We start from the raw sequence: 15,206 nt of genomic DNA on the forward strand, positions 1-15,206 counted from the left end.
TGTTTCACTCCGATAATCTTTGAACAAATTTTAATAATGTTGTTCAGGCTGTTTCTGTCTTTCACTGAGAGGCTGTGAAACCAGCAGATAAATGAAAAACACAAAAGACTCTCAATAAAAAACTGATAAAACAACAAAGGATTGCAGGCCTGACAGAAAAAGAATTCAGTTTACGGAGAAGATAAATTCTCTGCTGTCCTCGCTTCACAATGGCGTCTGTGTTCACATCAGACTTCAGCTTGTCATCAAAAATAGTCCCCAAATACTTATATGATGTGACAAGTATTTGGAGTATTGTAATACCACATATCTCTTTTTTTCCTCCCCTTCATGTAGCATCGTATGACAGGAGCTAAAACCCAGATGATCATGGAGGATTGGGACTTTCTCCAACTGCAATGCGCTCTGTACATCAACAGCGAGCTTTCTGGCATCCCCCTCAACATGGCACCTAAGAAATGGACCAGAGGCTTTGTTCAGAGGCTCAAGGGCAAACAAGGTATAGTTTTGTCAAAACCCACAAGATATCATTTAGCTTATTATACAAGTAATTCTTATTATTGTAGGTGTACTTCGATCTTTTGTCCATTAGCTGTTACACTTTGGTGTCATCAGGAACGAATAACCATATGATTTCCACCTATTGGGCTAAATATGTTGCTTCATTCGATTATCTATCTCATCCTTTGCTTTTCTGGCTGTCATTGTGTCTTTTGTATGTGGTTGCAATTTTTGAGCACCAGCTATTGTGGTTCCATAGAATGTGCCTCTCAAACAGGCGTTCCCCAGTTCACAGTCATCTGGGCACCATGGGCAGCAATAGCTTGGTTGGTAGAGTGAGCCGTCTTATGGCTGAATGGTCGGTGGTTTGAATCCGGCTCCCAACCAGTCAAAAATCTGCATATTCCCGTTATGTCTTTGGGCAAGACATTTAACCCACCTTGCCTGTGTATGAATGAGGTGGTGTTTGGAGGAGCTGTAGGTGTAGAATGGCTGCCACCCTTCCAACAGGTTGCCCTAGGGCATCTGTGGCTACACTAGTAGCTTACCACCACCAATCTGTGAATGTGCGAGTGAATGAATAATGCAACTTGTAAAGCGCTTTGGGTGTCTTGAAAAGCGCTCTATAAATCCATGTCATTATCATTATTATTTGCATGTTCTTCCCGTGTTTGCGTGGGTTCCCTTTGGGTTCTCCAACTTCCTCCCAGAACCAAAGACATGCTTTCATTCATTAATTTTCAGCTTCTTATCCGGGTCACGGTGAGCAGAGCAAGCAGCTCAACCAAAGACATGCAGGTTAGGTGGATTGGAAACTTTAAATTGTACCCTGCCTCACACCCTATGAATGCTGGCTCCACCACTGTGACTATTATTGTATTACTCAGTAGAAATGCTGTCATTTTGGAATTATTTGTCGACATTCTGAAGCCATCGGTTAACTTCTACGCAAATCTGTCATGGAAACCCAGTGTTGGTGCCTTCCTGATACCAGAATTTGTAATTCTCTTTAAGTCTCTGTGAAGCAGTCTGTATAGAAATGAACTGATTGGTGTGTTTTGGGCACAAAACTGTTATTTCTCTGGAACTGTTTGTCTTCATGGCACTTTCGATCAACCAGAGAGGCTGTAACGCTGACCTTACCTGAGCAACCTTTACCTTTTATCCAACAGTCTACACTACATATGGGGTTTTCCTACTCAGACAGTTGTTTGAGAAGAAGCTCAAACTGTTCTTTGCATTCATTGCAATGGTATAAAAGTGTGCACACTGTCTTGTTATACTTGAAGCTTGTGTTTTGTAAGTATGTAACTGAATTGAACTGCTAAGTAACTAGGTTCATGTGTCACTTCAGGACGATTCAGAGGAAACCTCTCAGGGAAAAGAGTGGACTTCTCTGGAAGAACTGTTATTTCCCCCGACCCAAACTTGAGGATTGATGAGGTGGCTGTTCCAGTACATGTTGCCAAAATCCTGACGTACCCAGAGAAGGTCAGCCCCAATTTTGACTCCAGTCACCTCGATGGGTTACACTGATTGCTCACTTTCCACGTTAGTATTAGTCAGTTAATATTAGTACCACATTTTAGGTAAACAAAGCTAACCTGGAATTCATGAGGAAGTTGGTCCGTAACGGCCCTGATGTTCATCCTGGAGCCAACTTCATCCAGAATCGTCACACACAGATGAAAAGGTGAATCAGACTGTATCACATCTATTGTTGAAGATTTCACCCATCACTCAATTGAATCCTGATGTCCCTCACAATGAAAATCAATGTCTGTTTCGGTCAGGTTTTTAAAATATGGAAACCGTGAGAAGATTGCCCAGGAGCTTAGATTTGGAGATGTGGTAGAAAGACATCTGATAGATGGTGACATCGTCCTGTTCAATCGTCAGCCCTCTCTGCACAAACTGAGCATCATGGCCCATATTGTAAGTTTGTGTTTTCGTTTTTTGTTTTTTATTTCCCTTACATAATGTAAGAACTAGTTGAGGAAATTGGTTTCTGTGCTTCCCAAACCCACAGGCCAGAGTGAAACCTCACAGGACGTTTCGGTTCAACGAGTGTGTATGCACGCCATACAATGCCGACTTTGACGGTGACGAAATGAATCTCCATCTACCTCAGACTGAAGAAGCCAAGGCTGAAGCTCTGGTCCTAATGGGGGTATCTATCATCAAAACATGTGCTATGTATAGACATAGAGCGGTGATAATGTCCTGTTTTGGAATGCTGTCTCCAGCAATTATTCTGTACCTAAATGGACTGCAGGGTGTTGCCAGATTTTCAAATATGGCATTGGAAACTTGTGACATCTGTGGCATTGTGCTGTGTGATAAAACTGAACATATCAGAGTGGCCTTTTATTGTGGCCAGCCTAAGGCACACCTGTGCAGTGATCATGCTGTCTAATCAGAATCTTGATGGATGCACCTAAATGGACTGCAGGGTGTTGCCAGATTTTCAAATATCTTTTCTTGTAGACAAAAGCCAACCTGGTGACTCCAAGAAATGGTGAACCTCTTATTGCTGCCATTCAGGACTTTTTGACAGGTCAGTACAGCAGATTGTGACCATTCATGTTATCCAAAAGATCAGCCCTGACAGAAAACACCCTGCTGGAATGATGTATGTTCAGATCAGTGTGCAGCAACGGTCCATGATTTACTGTGTTTGCTTGTGATTGATAAAATGAAATGATAGACATTTTCTGCCTTGAGTAAATAACATATTCTTAACTGTATTTCACTTTTAGGGGCATATCTCTTGACACTGAAGGACACCTTCTTTGACAGATCAAAAGCTTGTCAGATAGCAGCATCAATCCTGGTGGGCAAGGATGAAAAAGTCAGGATTACCCTCCCTCGCCCAGCAATAATTAAGGTATTTTGTACTCATGGCCATGTTGTGATACTAAAGGCAGAGTAGGTCTAGGAGTTGCTTGACTCCATGTCTGGTGTCTTGACAAAGCCTTTGTATATCAAGGTGAAAGTTGGTACACAAGTTGTCTCACTAAGATCTCAGAGAATCTTGATGGTGGGCGCAGTTTGATTCTCATTGTGGCCATCTGATGGCACATCTCTGAAACCGATGTGCTAACACCACAAGAACATCAAGGACTATGATGAAACTTGCAGATTCGTACCTTGCTAAGACCTTGCAGAAGTTCAAGGTTTGGTTTAGTGGTGCAGGTTAGGGTCAGTATTGGCCTTGTTAACAATTACGAGCTGTCACTAATAGTTTGGTATAAATTTCAGCCCATGGCTTTATGGACAGGCAAGCAGATCTTCAGTATCATCCTGAAGCCCAGCAAGGAATGTCCAGTCAAGGCCAACCTGCGGACCAAAGGCAAGCAGTACTGCGGAAAAGGAGAAGACCTCTGCCACAATGACTCATGTGAGTTTACTGAAAGTAAAATGACTAAAATCTCTATTGGTGTCAACGGATATATCGCTGATGATGTTGCAAGTCGTGCAATTCACCCTGAGATGAAATAGCAAAATTTAAGTCACCGAATCTGATGGATCACTGAATTTGTTTTGAGACAAGCAGCATCAACACACAAAGTGCACTTTTATAAGTGGATGATTTGAACACAAACTATCACGTCTTTTAGCATTTAAATAATATATTCTGAATGGAAACTTATAATTAAATGAGTACAGTTTTTTTCATGCTACCATGACTTTCACTTTGTGTAAATATGTAAAATACAAACATTTCTGTGAGCAAATATGGACTTTTTCTTCTATTCATTCTTAAAATTGTACTTAAAATGCACCATTTGGTACCTCATTTTCAAAAAACTTTCTCAGGGGAGGACCCCCGGTTGGTGCTCACAGTCCAATAGTTTCAGATTTTTTTTTTACCTCACCCTACTTACATGTCTGGAGTAAGAGAAAGCAGGTCCTTTTTTCTCTGTTTGCCAGTGATTTTATTTTTTACTGTTCTAAATTTGAAAAAAAAATCCAACCATGTTTAAAATTTCTGCTCATCCTTTTTTGACCAGGAAAAAGAAACACAGCTTGTATTTAATCAAAAAGATTTCTGTTAAATTTGATTGTTTTCTTAGTTGTCCCTACCTTGTGTTAAATCCTAGGGCGCAATCGCAATCAGGTTTCTATGTATAATACGGTAGATGGTGAACATCTTCTAATTTGGCCGTAAAAGAAATTTCAGTCTGAAGATTTTTTTTTTCTTGCTTTAATGCCTGGTCTCACTGTCATTGTCTGAATCACATCCAACGAGTGACTCAAGGGTTGAACCAGACTTGTGTGCTGTTGAACCAACTAAGTCTGTGGCATGCACATCATCTGATGGTGTGACCTCCCCTCTGCCAAGTTGGTTCTTCACAGAGGAACTCTGCAGTGCTGGAGCTTAAAATGTATTCTGCACGTTAAACTTCTCCTCTGGTGTCAGGAATTTCAGTTTTCAAAATCTGTGATCTAGTGCATCTGCAATGAGGTGCTTGCTTGGATTATCATCTGTGACAGTGACCACTTTAGATGAGTGTTCCATCATCTGCTTTGAAGCAGCATTCTGGTAAACCTGCACTGGAGCTGCAGCATTGCTAATATTGGTGGACTTTAACAGGCCTGTGAACAGATGAGGCAGGGCAGGCCTCAAGAACTGTTGGCAGTTCTCCTGATTGGATGTTGAGGAGCAAACTGGAGCAATCTGAATTGTTCAGCAGCTGATGGATGAATATGGGTCTGTCTGTGGAGACAATTCACCTCATTCACAACGTGACAGAATGTAACGATGCGCTGTTACGCGGAACAGCACGGGACGTTATTCTTGACCGTGTGTAATGGTTCCTGATAATTCTCCAGCAACATGTGCCATTAATCGTAACAAGTGGTAACAGGTTGTAGCAGTTCCTGAGGACACCTGACGCCTCTGCCTCAAATCATCACATTCGTGATCAGCGGCCAAGAATGTATACGAGGTCTGTTAGAAAACTATCTGCCCTTTTTATTTTTTGCAAAAACTATATTGATTTGAATCATGTGCGCTTGCATCAGCCAAGCTTGAACCTTCGTGCGCATGCGTGAGTTTTTTCACACCTGTCGGTTGCGTCATTCGCCTGTGAGCACGCTTTGAGTGAGCAGTGGGCCACCCCCCTCATCGGATTTTTATTGTGAGGAAAATGTCTGAACAATTTGGAGCTTTACTGCATGAAATCTTTCCAGAAACTGAGAGACAGCCAGGTGGAAACCATTCGGAAGATTCAGACAGCTTTCAGGGATGATTCTATGGGGATCACACAGATTAAGGAGTGTTATAACCGGTTTAAAGACGGCGCACAATGGCGGAGGGTGTGCCGCACTCCGAGCGGCGATCGACAGGCTGAAATGACCAGATCATTTCCAAAGTGAACGCTGTGTTGATCCGGGACGTCGTCTGACTACTACAGAAATGGCAGAAGATGTGGACATAGTACTTTTTCAGCACATTCCACTGTTACAGGAGTTTTTGTCATGAAAAGACGTGCGGAGGAATTCGCGCGTCGGGACGGAGCCGCTAATGGCGGAGAACAAAAAGCAACGTCATGATGAAGCCTCACAGGACATGTTGTGGCATGTCCAGCTCGTCCACAATTTCTTGGATAGTCACACGACTGAAAAGCCACCGAAAGCCGTCTGAATCTTCCGAATGGTGCAAGACCTGGGCATGTTACAACATGTCCTGTGAGACCAACACAGAGGTGCTTTTGTCCCGCGCCATTAGCGGCTCCGTGGCGAATTCCTCCGCTCCTCTTTCCATGACAAAAACTCTTGTAACAGTGGAATGTGCCGAAAAAGTGCTATGTCCACATCTTCTGCCATTTCTCTGGTAGTCAGACGATGTCCCGGATCAACACAGCGTTCACTTTGGAAATGCTCTGGTCGTTTCAGCCTGTTGATTGCCGCTCGGAGCGCAGCACATCCTCTGCCTTTGTGCACCATCTTTAAACCGGTTGTAACACTCCTTAATCTGTGTGATCCCCATAGAATCATCCCTGAAAGCCGTCTGAATCTTCCGAATGGTTTCCACCTGGCTGATTCAAATCCATATAGTTTTTGCAAAAAATAAAAAGGTCGGATAGTTTTCTAACAGACCTCGTACTATGTGGCAATCGTGACTCATCATTATGTGTAAACGCAGCATTACAGTAGGCGAGTGATCCTATAATAGGTGCTGTTCCACCTAGTAGAAATAACCTGAATAAGTTTGTGTTCCAGAGTCTCCATCGGTTTCTGTTTGGTTCTCAACTTGCTTGAAGCCAGTTCGCTTCATTTAAAGTGCTCACTGCTTCAGAGACCTCACTGCTCCTAGTGTTTTACTGATCTGGGGTTGTTTCAGCGCATCTCCAGTTCTAAATTGTGGCCTGCACAATGGATGAACACCCATGTCTCTCTTGTAAGATGCTAGCAGCCGCTCAATATTACGTAGCGGCATTGTCATGGATAATGTCTACTGTCTTTGAGGCAAGGTGTTCAAATTGTTCAAAAGCCTCCTCAATCCACTCTGCGGTGTTGTGGGGAGTGTGCCATTCTTCAAGTGGCACTGTGGTCAGGTAGAAGTTTTTGAACCCACAGTCATCACCTAAATAACGACAAGTGATGCCCAGGTACTCCTCAGTGGCAGTACTGGTCCAGGCATCAGCTGTCAGGACAGTCATGCTTTTTGTTACGGTAATTTGAAAGCATCTTTAACATGACTGACAGTTCCTTCATACTTCATACATCCTTCATGTATGTATAATGACAATAAAGGCACCTTATTTACTTCCCCCCATGAGCTTGGTTAACTGTTTTCTTGAAGGTAAGGTGTAATCTGAATTGAATGTCTGGATCATTTGCTTGAAGTTGTAGGACACAACAGCATTGTTATAGAATATGAAATGAATTAGTCCATTTAGCTAATTTTATCTTACAGATTAATGATGTATAATTACTTATGTAAATGTTTAACAATTTATTATTTTTATTTATTAACATATTTAGCTGACGCTTTAACCCACAGAGCTAGGTAATGTTAGGTGGGGGAGGGGAACTATGAATATTTTATAAATTTTAACACGAGGGAAGATGGACACTTCTGTAATTCAGTGTTCCATTGCATTTAACATGTTAACTTTCATGAAATGGCCTAAAAGTAATTATTGTCTGTCATCCGGGAAGGCACATTTTCTGAAAGGTAAACAGTATAACTCCATATAGCTAATTTGACCATCCGGATCTTTGAGATCCAGGACTCCTGGGTGCTCTGTTTAAGATGCTCATACATCACTGTCGTATGCCGACTCTGCTTTGCAGACTGTACATTACACATATTTTATTTCCTTCTCTTTGAAATACTCCAAAACTTTAGTGGGTCGAGGCCTCACCTTTCCATCACTATAATTCTGCTGACTTCATTGTGCCATCGTTCGTTTGTTGTTCAGACAGCTAATAATGACGCTACTGCCCCCAGCACCTCCTGTAGTGTATTGCAGTCATTTGCGTGGTGTCGAGATGGTGTTTAGGTGGCTGGCGCAACATAATACAACGCGTCAACCATAAAATTTCACATCGACAAATTGTCTAATCCTTGCAGACTTAATTAAAGATAAATGATGTAAAAAGATTGAGCAGCCAGGGAACACATATGCAGCTGTATGACTACGCACACACACGCATGTCAAACACAGCAGACAGACATGTCAGAAGCAACACGCGTGCAACAGTGGCGGTGTGTTTCAGGCGTTACAGACCGATGTGACTCTGTTCTGAGCTGTAGTTACTTCTCGTTTCCTTCCAGATGTGGTGATCCACAACAGTGAGCTGATGTGTGGCAGCATGGACAAGGGCACACTGGGATCTGGCTCCAAGAACAACATCTTCTACATCCTGCTCAGAGACTGGGGACAACTGGAGGCCGCCAATGCCATGTCCCGCTTGGCAAGACTTGCTCCTGTCTATCTGTGTAGGTGCTTTTTGCTGCTTTAAAAACCACACACATATTTAAACAGGCTTTGATCTTATGTCTATTTTGAGCTAAGATATTTTCAGTTCTTCAACTTGCTTCAGCAGAGTACTGAGCAACAGCACATTCAAAAATCACCCCTTATCCATTGTTTTCCCACAAGAAAAATTACAGTACTTATGGCCAGTTTTTGCTGTTTTTATCCCCCTGCTGGCTGAAAGCCCAAGGGGAGGTTAAGCCATCGGTCGCTCGTAAGCACTTGTACCAAAGCAGCATTTGCCAGCGGGGAATATTGTGCTCTCAGAACACTCTTGTTGTTTGAGGGGGGAAAAACAACAAACCATCCATTTTCTAATATATTTTCACTACATTTTTTTTAATCTTTTGCTTTATGCTTTCTAATCAGCAAGTAAAAATACCTGTTGTTCAAGCCATGATCCACAACAAATTGGAGTTCAATTATTAATATCTCTGATCAAGCTCACAAAATGACACCCCACCCACTCTTCTATTATAGTTACTCGTATATTTTATATATTGGTAGTAGTGAATATTTTCAGATAAAATGTCTGCATTAACAAACTGGTCAACCTCTGTGATTCATTAAAAAAAGTAAAAACAGCCAAAGTTCAGTAATTTCTCATTGAAAATGTCAGACCAGAATTATCTTCCATCGTGAACATTTTCATATGTTGTACTAACATTGCGTGAAGTTTCAATGAAATCCACTCAACGGTTTAGGTAGAGTTGTGTTTCCAAAATTCTCGGACAGACTTATGGATAGATGAATGGACAGACAGGGTTAGGACTTTGTATTGATGAGATTTCATCCATCGATCCTGATTACGACTCGGATTAATTTACTGATTCCTGATCAGTTTTCTTTGTGGAAAAATGTGGTTCTTGGCAGTTTTTCAGTCAACGCAGCCATTTTCCTTGTTGTCCAGATACAAAGTTTGACGTCATGACATCAGAAGGGACGTCATGACACACGAGAACAGCGAGCTGTCAGAAAAACATGATGGCGCTGATAAGAGGGACTAAAAACATCTGATCCATACGATTGTAGCGGAAAATTTGGAGCCATTTCTCAACTGGAGACTGGTGGTTCCTATGTGCGCCCCCCCCCCCCCCCCCAAAAAAAAAATGAAAGCTAGCACTCTACACTAGAAACACATGTTTTTAACATTTAAAATTCATTGTGGTGGTGTACACAGTCAGAAGTACAACAGTTATTGCCCAAATACTTGCATAGCCAAATATATGTGCCACCAATGTATAGACAATGTTTCTCATTGACTTGGTGCATAAATCAGCCACTGGGTGCATTTGCAGAGAACAAATCAGAACTGACTATTTGTAGTGGATTTGGAGTTGAAGCATTTTAACTTTTACGCTGTAACATGCTGTGAGACCTGATGCTTAACTCCCAACTTGCAGCCAACCGGGGCTTCTCCATCGGTATTGGAGATGTGACCCCAGGCCAGGGTCTGCTGAAGGCCAAACAGGAGTTGCTGGATGACGGCTACCAAAAGTGTGATGAATACATCGAAGCTCTGGATACTGGCAAACTGCAGCAGCAGCCAGGCTGCACTGCAGAGGAGACCTTAGAGGTGGGAACACGCAGACTGTGGATGACTTTTTTTTTTTTCCCCTCTCTTTTCTTTTACTGTATGTGCTCGAGCCCACCTGTGTCAGTTCGTTGTCAGAGCAGCTCAGTGATGTAGCCGTTCAGCTTAATAATTCTGCTGTTCGCTCTGGTGCAGCACCTCAAGTGTGGTTGCAAACTTCTAACTTTAGGTAGGAATGACGAAACAAACACGAAGCTCTAATTCCCACACTAGTTTCAAACTGACACGTCTTCACGGATGTCGTTTTAAGTACATCATACATATTACACCGTGATATTACTGTGTTTTCCTAGTGCAACATTGTTTAGCTGTCAGATTTTTATATCGATTAATTTTATTGGATGCTTATTGTTTGATAACTTTGATGTGAAGCAGTATTATATCAGAAAAAAAATTGTCATTATAAAAATAATTCTGTCAATGCTATTTGATACCTAAATTCAGCTGCTTAAGCAGTGCATGAGTCATGGTGTGGAGTTAAAAATATATCGTAATATTTCATGGTTTTTTGTGCTAATGAGATAAATGATGTGAAAACGGTATTGTTCATCACACTCCGCCACGGTCATAAAGAATTTGAGTGAGTTTGAAATCGATGTTTCCACAGCTGTAAATATGAATGGGAGCAGCCAAAAGAAAGAAGAAAGCTGCGTGCTTTTAAAGCACCTCACTTCAAACGTGTGCACATAAATGTGTCCACAGCATACCTGCAGAGCGTCAGAGGCCATAGAGATTTAAAAAAAAAAATTGGAATGCTCAAAATGCTATTGTATGCAAGTAACATTTAATACATTGCCTGAATTTGATTCATTAATGTACACAACATTAAATTATTTTGGCAATGCCATCGGCAAAGACATTCATTCCTCTAAGTGCAAGTATTTCTGTGAGCAAATGAAATTGATTCTGTGCTTTTAAAAAAGTATTTTGTGTTTATCTACATAAATAACATCAGTCACTCTGAATTTGACACATTACACCAACTAAAACTAATCAAATGGGAGAACTAACTAATAAAATTGTGCAAATACAGGTAAACCCCGTTAATTCGCGTTAAGGTGCACTGACACTGATTCACGCACTTGCATGACCTGTGTCGTGCAGGAGACTAAACTCGTCTTTAACGGGTGCAGACTGAACGTGAGAGGGGTTCCGGCCCGTGCAGTTGCGCAAAGAGAATTTTGAAATGTTCAAAAAAATGCTCATCAACATGACATGCAGCTCGTTAAGTGGCGTAAAGAAGTGAACAGAGCGAGTGGTTGCATCAGCGGATCGCATCAGAGCACAGCTCGTCTGAATGATTATAAGGAGATGTTAAATCTATCAGAAACCTACTTTAACAGCTGCAGACAAGAAGGAAAGAACATGCAACTGTTTTACCAAGCCATGATAATGTAAACAGGACAAATAATTACCTTTTTAGACTGTTCCAAATGCTTTCTCCAGCTTATTAAGCACGCGCGAACAGCGCTGCTGGAGCGGTCGTGTGCGATTCAGGAAGTGATTTTTCAACAGACAAATTGCAGAGAAAATGATCCGCTACGAAATAATTATTTTATATACGGAGCATCCAGCACAGAGCACATGGCAGGCGGTGGAACAAAGCAAGGCATCCAGCTGCGTGCAGGTACTGTCAGTGCACCTTTATTCGTGTTTCGGCTTTACTCGCGGTCGATTTATGGACTCCAAAAATTTTGACTACTGTATAAAAGTCCATTTTGATTTGACCGTTTCTGGGAGGAGCGGTGCAAGTATAAATTCGTACCCACCACACGCGCGATGGGTGGGTGCATGCCTCATGCCCACGGGAAATCATTATCATCCAGGAAGGAATCACACTTCAAATGGTTGAAACTATTGTAATATGGCAAGGTAAGCTGATTTAATTTCTTTATTTATTTATTTATTGTCAACTTCATTAACTTGCAGTTTCAAGTAAAATGTGGTCCAATTTTGTGGACCCCAACTTGAGCCAGTTAACGGGTTTCACCTGCATGTTGTATTTCATGCACACACAGTAGCATTTTGAGCTCTCCATATAGTAAAATTTAGTCCCGTTTCATTTATTTTTCTCTCCATCTACAAGCTAACATGCAGGTCAGTAGGTTTCTTAAAATCAGGTGTTAGTGTTTGCAAGGGCAGCAGGCAGAGGTAGGGCAAGGAGTGGTGGTCAAGAGTGCTCATTGACGAGCCTGCGATAGAACCAGAGGCCAAGAACTGTCGCCGGTAGGGCTACCAAGTGATCAGTCTGTGAGGAAACAATGGCTGTCCTGATCAGGATGGGAGTGACAGACCATACGCAGGCAAACATGGAACAATATGGGAAAGAAATCATCCCCCTGTAGGTCGATGTCTTGAGTAGGACACCATCAAAAATCTAACAGGCACAACTCATGAAGCATGATGTGACAACATCCAAAAAAATAATCATTCATTACATTTGAACATTTTTAAAACATCTGTCACACCTACAGCAAGCAGTTTAGGTATGATGAGCACAAATAGTGCCTTTGAAAAGTCTCTAAAGCAGGTGACTTGCTTGAAGGTTAATTTAGAAGACCTCCCAACTTAATAGTCTTTGCTTTGTATGTACTCTTGTATTTAGGAGGCTTTCAGTAGGGGGCAGCGTTCAGAGGCTCTTGTCCAAAGCTCTGTGACTGTTGATGGTAGTAATAAGTATGTTCTGTGACTTTGGTGAACACTGCCACCTGCAGTTGTTGTACAGTAAGCCAACATTAAAATTACGTTAAACATGAACAAGTATTCTGTCAAATTCTATGACGTAAAATGTTGCTTTGTCATTATATACTCATAGTATATAAAAGGTATTTTGTTTGGTTGTTACACAATTAACTGCAAGGGGACAGTGACGTATCGTAGTACATTGTTGGATTTTGTTCTGAGATGGAAACCTGATTGCTGGGAGGACTTGGGTTTGACCTGTAGTATCACCTCAACAATTGAATCTCAGCAGAAGAGCAAAGACTTATGAAGTCTGGAAGTCAGACTGATCTCTTCAGTTGGGCGATGCTCTGCACTGTGATTCTGTGCCTTAATGTGCACTTATTAATGTCAGTTCTGTTTTGTAAGTGTATGACAGGCTGCTTCGTTGTGTGCTTCAGGCCCTTATCTTGAGGGAGCTGTCAGTCATCAGAGACCGTGCAGGCAGTGCTTGCCTCCGGGAGCTTGACAAGAGCAACAGTCCTCTTATCATGGCCCTTTGTGGCTCCAAAGGTAAGCCCGTCACAAACGTAAAGCAAACTTAACACGAAAGTTTTCTGGATTATATTTGATAATTGGTGATGGACGCAGTAGATGTGCCTGATTAGTTTCACAGCTGGACCTCCATAACTCGCCCTTAACTTTTTAATTTCGTTAAATAATGAGCGTGAAATAAACAGGAAGTGCTGTTTGTTCAGGCACACAAAGTGATAGCTAATTTGATTGATAATATAAAGTCTTGAAATGTATTGAAATGCCACATCATATTGCTCGGGGTGCCACACTATCACCAGCTAGTGCCACATCTGCTGCTTTGCACCTCTGGCCAGCTATGGCCGCCTACACTGTGTTTGATTACTGTCCATCCTTACGAGTTGCCAGCTGTCACTTGCTGTAGCTCCTCCCCCATTGTGCTGTATTTACAGTACATGGGGCTAAGTGGTGATGCCCATCTGTATTTTGTGTGTCCTGTTCAAATAGCACTGAAATTATGAAACTTGTCTCACCGTTATTAAATCAGAGGAACATTTCCATTTCTTCTCATCATATGAGAAAACACAGCAGACATACTAAACAAGAACCAGTCTAAAGCAAACACTTTTTACAAAACTATATCAGAGCATTTTCTCTCTCTCTCTCTCTCTCTCTCTCTCTCTGTGTGTGTGTGTATGTATATATCTACCATATCTCACGGCATGTCGTGATTCAGCAGCACGTAATATACATTAATCTATTGGTTCATGATACTGTCATGAAAAGCGCCACATTTTCGTAACGGGAGCACAAATTAATTCTAATATATTCCATGACGGCTGCCTGAAATTAAAAGTGAAGCGGGGGTTGGGTGGTTATGGTTAGGGTTGGGGGAAGGATTAGGGTTAGTAATAGTGAGTTAAAAAAAAAAAAAAACCCCGTCACAAAAATTTGAGTGATGGATTTGAATCACGTGCTTGCATGAGCTAACCTTGAGCCTTCATGCGCATGCGTGAACTTTTTCACGCATGTCGATTGCGTCATTTGCTGGTAAACAGCCTTTGTGTGAGGACATGTGTAGTGCTCTCGGCGGATTTTCATTGCAAGGAAAATGGCGGAACGACTAGAGCAGCGCTACTGAATCAGATTTTGCCAGAAACTGGGTGACAGCCGGGTGGAAACCATCGGAAGATTCAGGCAGCTTTCGGTGACTTTTCAGTCGTGTGACTATTTGAGAAATTGTGGAAGAGGTGGGCATCATTTTTCGGAGTCCAGCATGTTCTGTGAGGCTTCAACACGAAGGTGCTTTTGCTCCGCCGTCAGCTTCGGCACGAATTTCACCGCCACTCTTTTCATGGCCAAATCTTCTGTCACAGTGGAATGTGCCGAAAAAGTGCTGATGTCCACCTCTTCCGCAATTTCTCGGATAGTCACACGACGGTCCCACATCATCACAGCGTTCACTTTGGAAATGATCTGGTCATTTCTGCACGTTGATGGCCGATCGGAGTGCGGCTCGCTCTCCACCGTTGTGCAGACGTCTTTAAACCGGTTGTACCGCTCCTTAATCTGTGTAATGCCCAGAGGATTGTCACCGAAAGCCGTCTGAATAATCCGAATGGTTTCCACCTGGCTGTCGCCCAGTTTCTGGCAAAATTTGATGTAGCGCTGCTCCAGTCGTTCCGCCATTTTCCTTGCAATGAAAATCCGCAGAGAGCGCTACACATGTCCTCACACAAAGGCTGCTTACAAGCAAATGATGCAATTGACAGGCGTGAAAAAATTCACGCATGCGCAAGAAGGTTCAAGGTTGGCTCATGCAAGCACACGTGATTCAAATCCATCAGGTTTTTACAAAAAAAATTAAAAAGTCCGATACGTTTCTAACAGACCTCGTGTGTGTGTGTATGTGTATATATATGTAT

The 15,206-nt window shown here is 42.1% G+C and overlaps 1 protein-coding gene across 1 annotated transcript in view; it reads left to right on the top strand.

Moving 5' to 3' along the window:
* polr3a (polymerase (RNA) III (DNA directed) polypeptide A) overlaps positions 1-15,206 on the top strand; it is a 50,211-nt gene that overhangs the window by 11,678 nt on the left and 23,327 nt on the right. Inside the window, exons 7-17 of the mRNA XM_034193448.1 lie at positions 337-499; positions 1,856-1,992; positions 2,091-2,194; positions 2,295-2,436; positions 2,531-2,671; positions 2,989-3,058; positions 3,261-3,388; positions 3,763-3,901; positions 8,291-8,455; positions 9,896-10,068; positions 13,209-13,320. Of these exons, the coding sequence (XP_034049339.1) occupies positions 337-499; positions 1,856-1,992; positions 2,091-2,194; positions 2,295-2,436; positions 2,531-2,671; positions 2,989-3,058; positions 3,261-3,388; positions 3,763-3,901; positions 8,291-8,455; positions 9,896-10,068; positions 13,209-13,320 (1,474 nt within the window). The remainder of the gene's footprint in view (positions 1-336; positions 500-1,855; positions 1,993-2,090; positions 2,195-2,294; positions 2,437-2,530; positions 2,672-2,988; positions 3,059-3,260; positions 3,389-3,762; positions 3,902-8,290; positions 8,456-9,895; positions 10,069-13,208; positions 13,321-15,206) is intronic.

This window comes from Thalassophryne amazonica, chromosome 18 (assembly GCF_902500255.1).
Source record: "Thalassophryne amazonica chromosome 18, fThaAma1.1, whole genome shotgun sequence".
Taxonomy (NCBI): Eukaryota; Metazoa; Chordata; class Actinopteri; order Batrachoidiformes; family Batrachoididae; genus Thalassophryne; species Thalassophryne amazonica.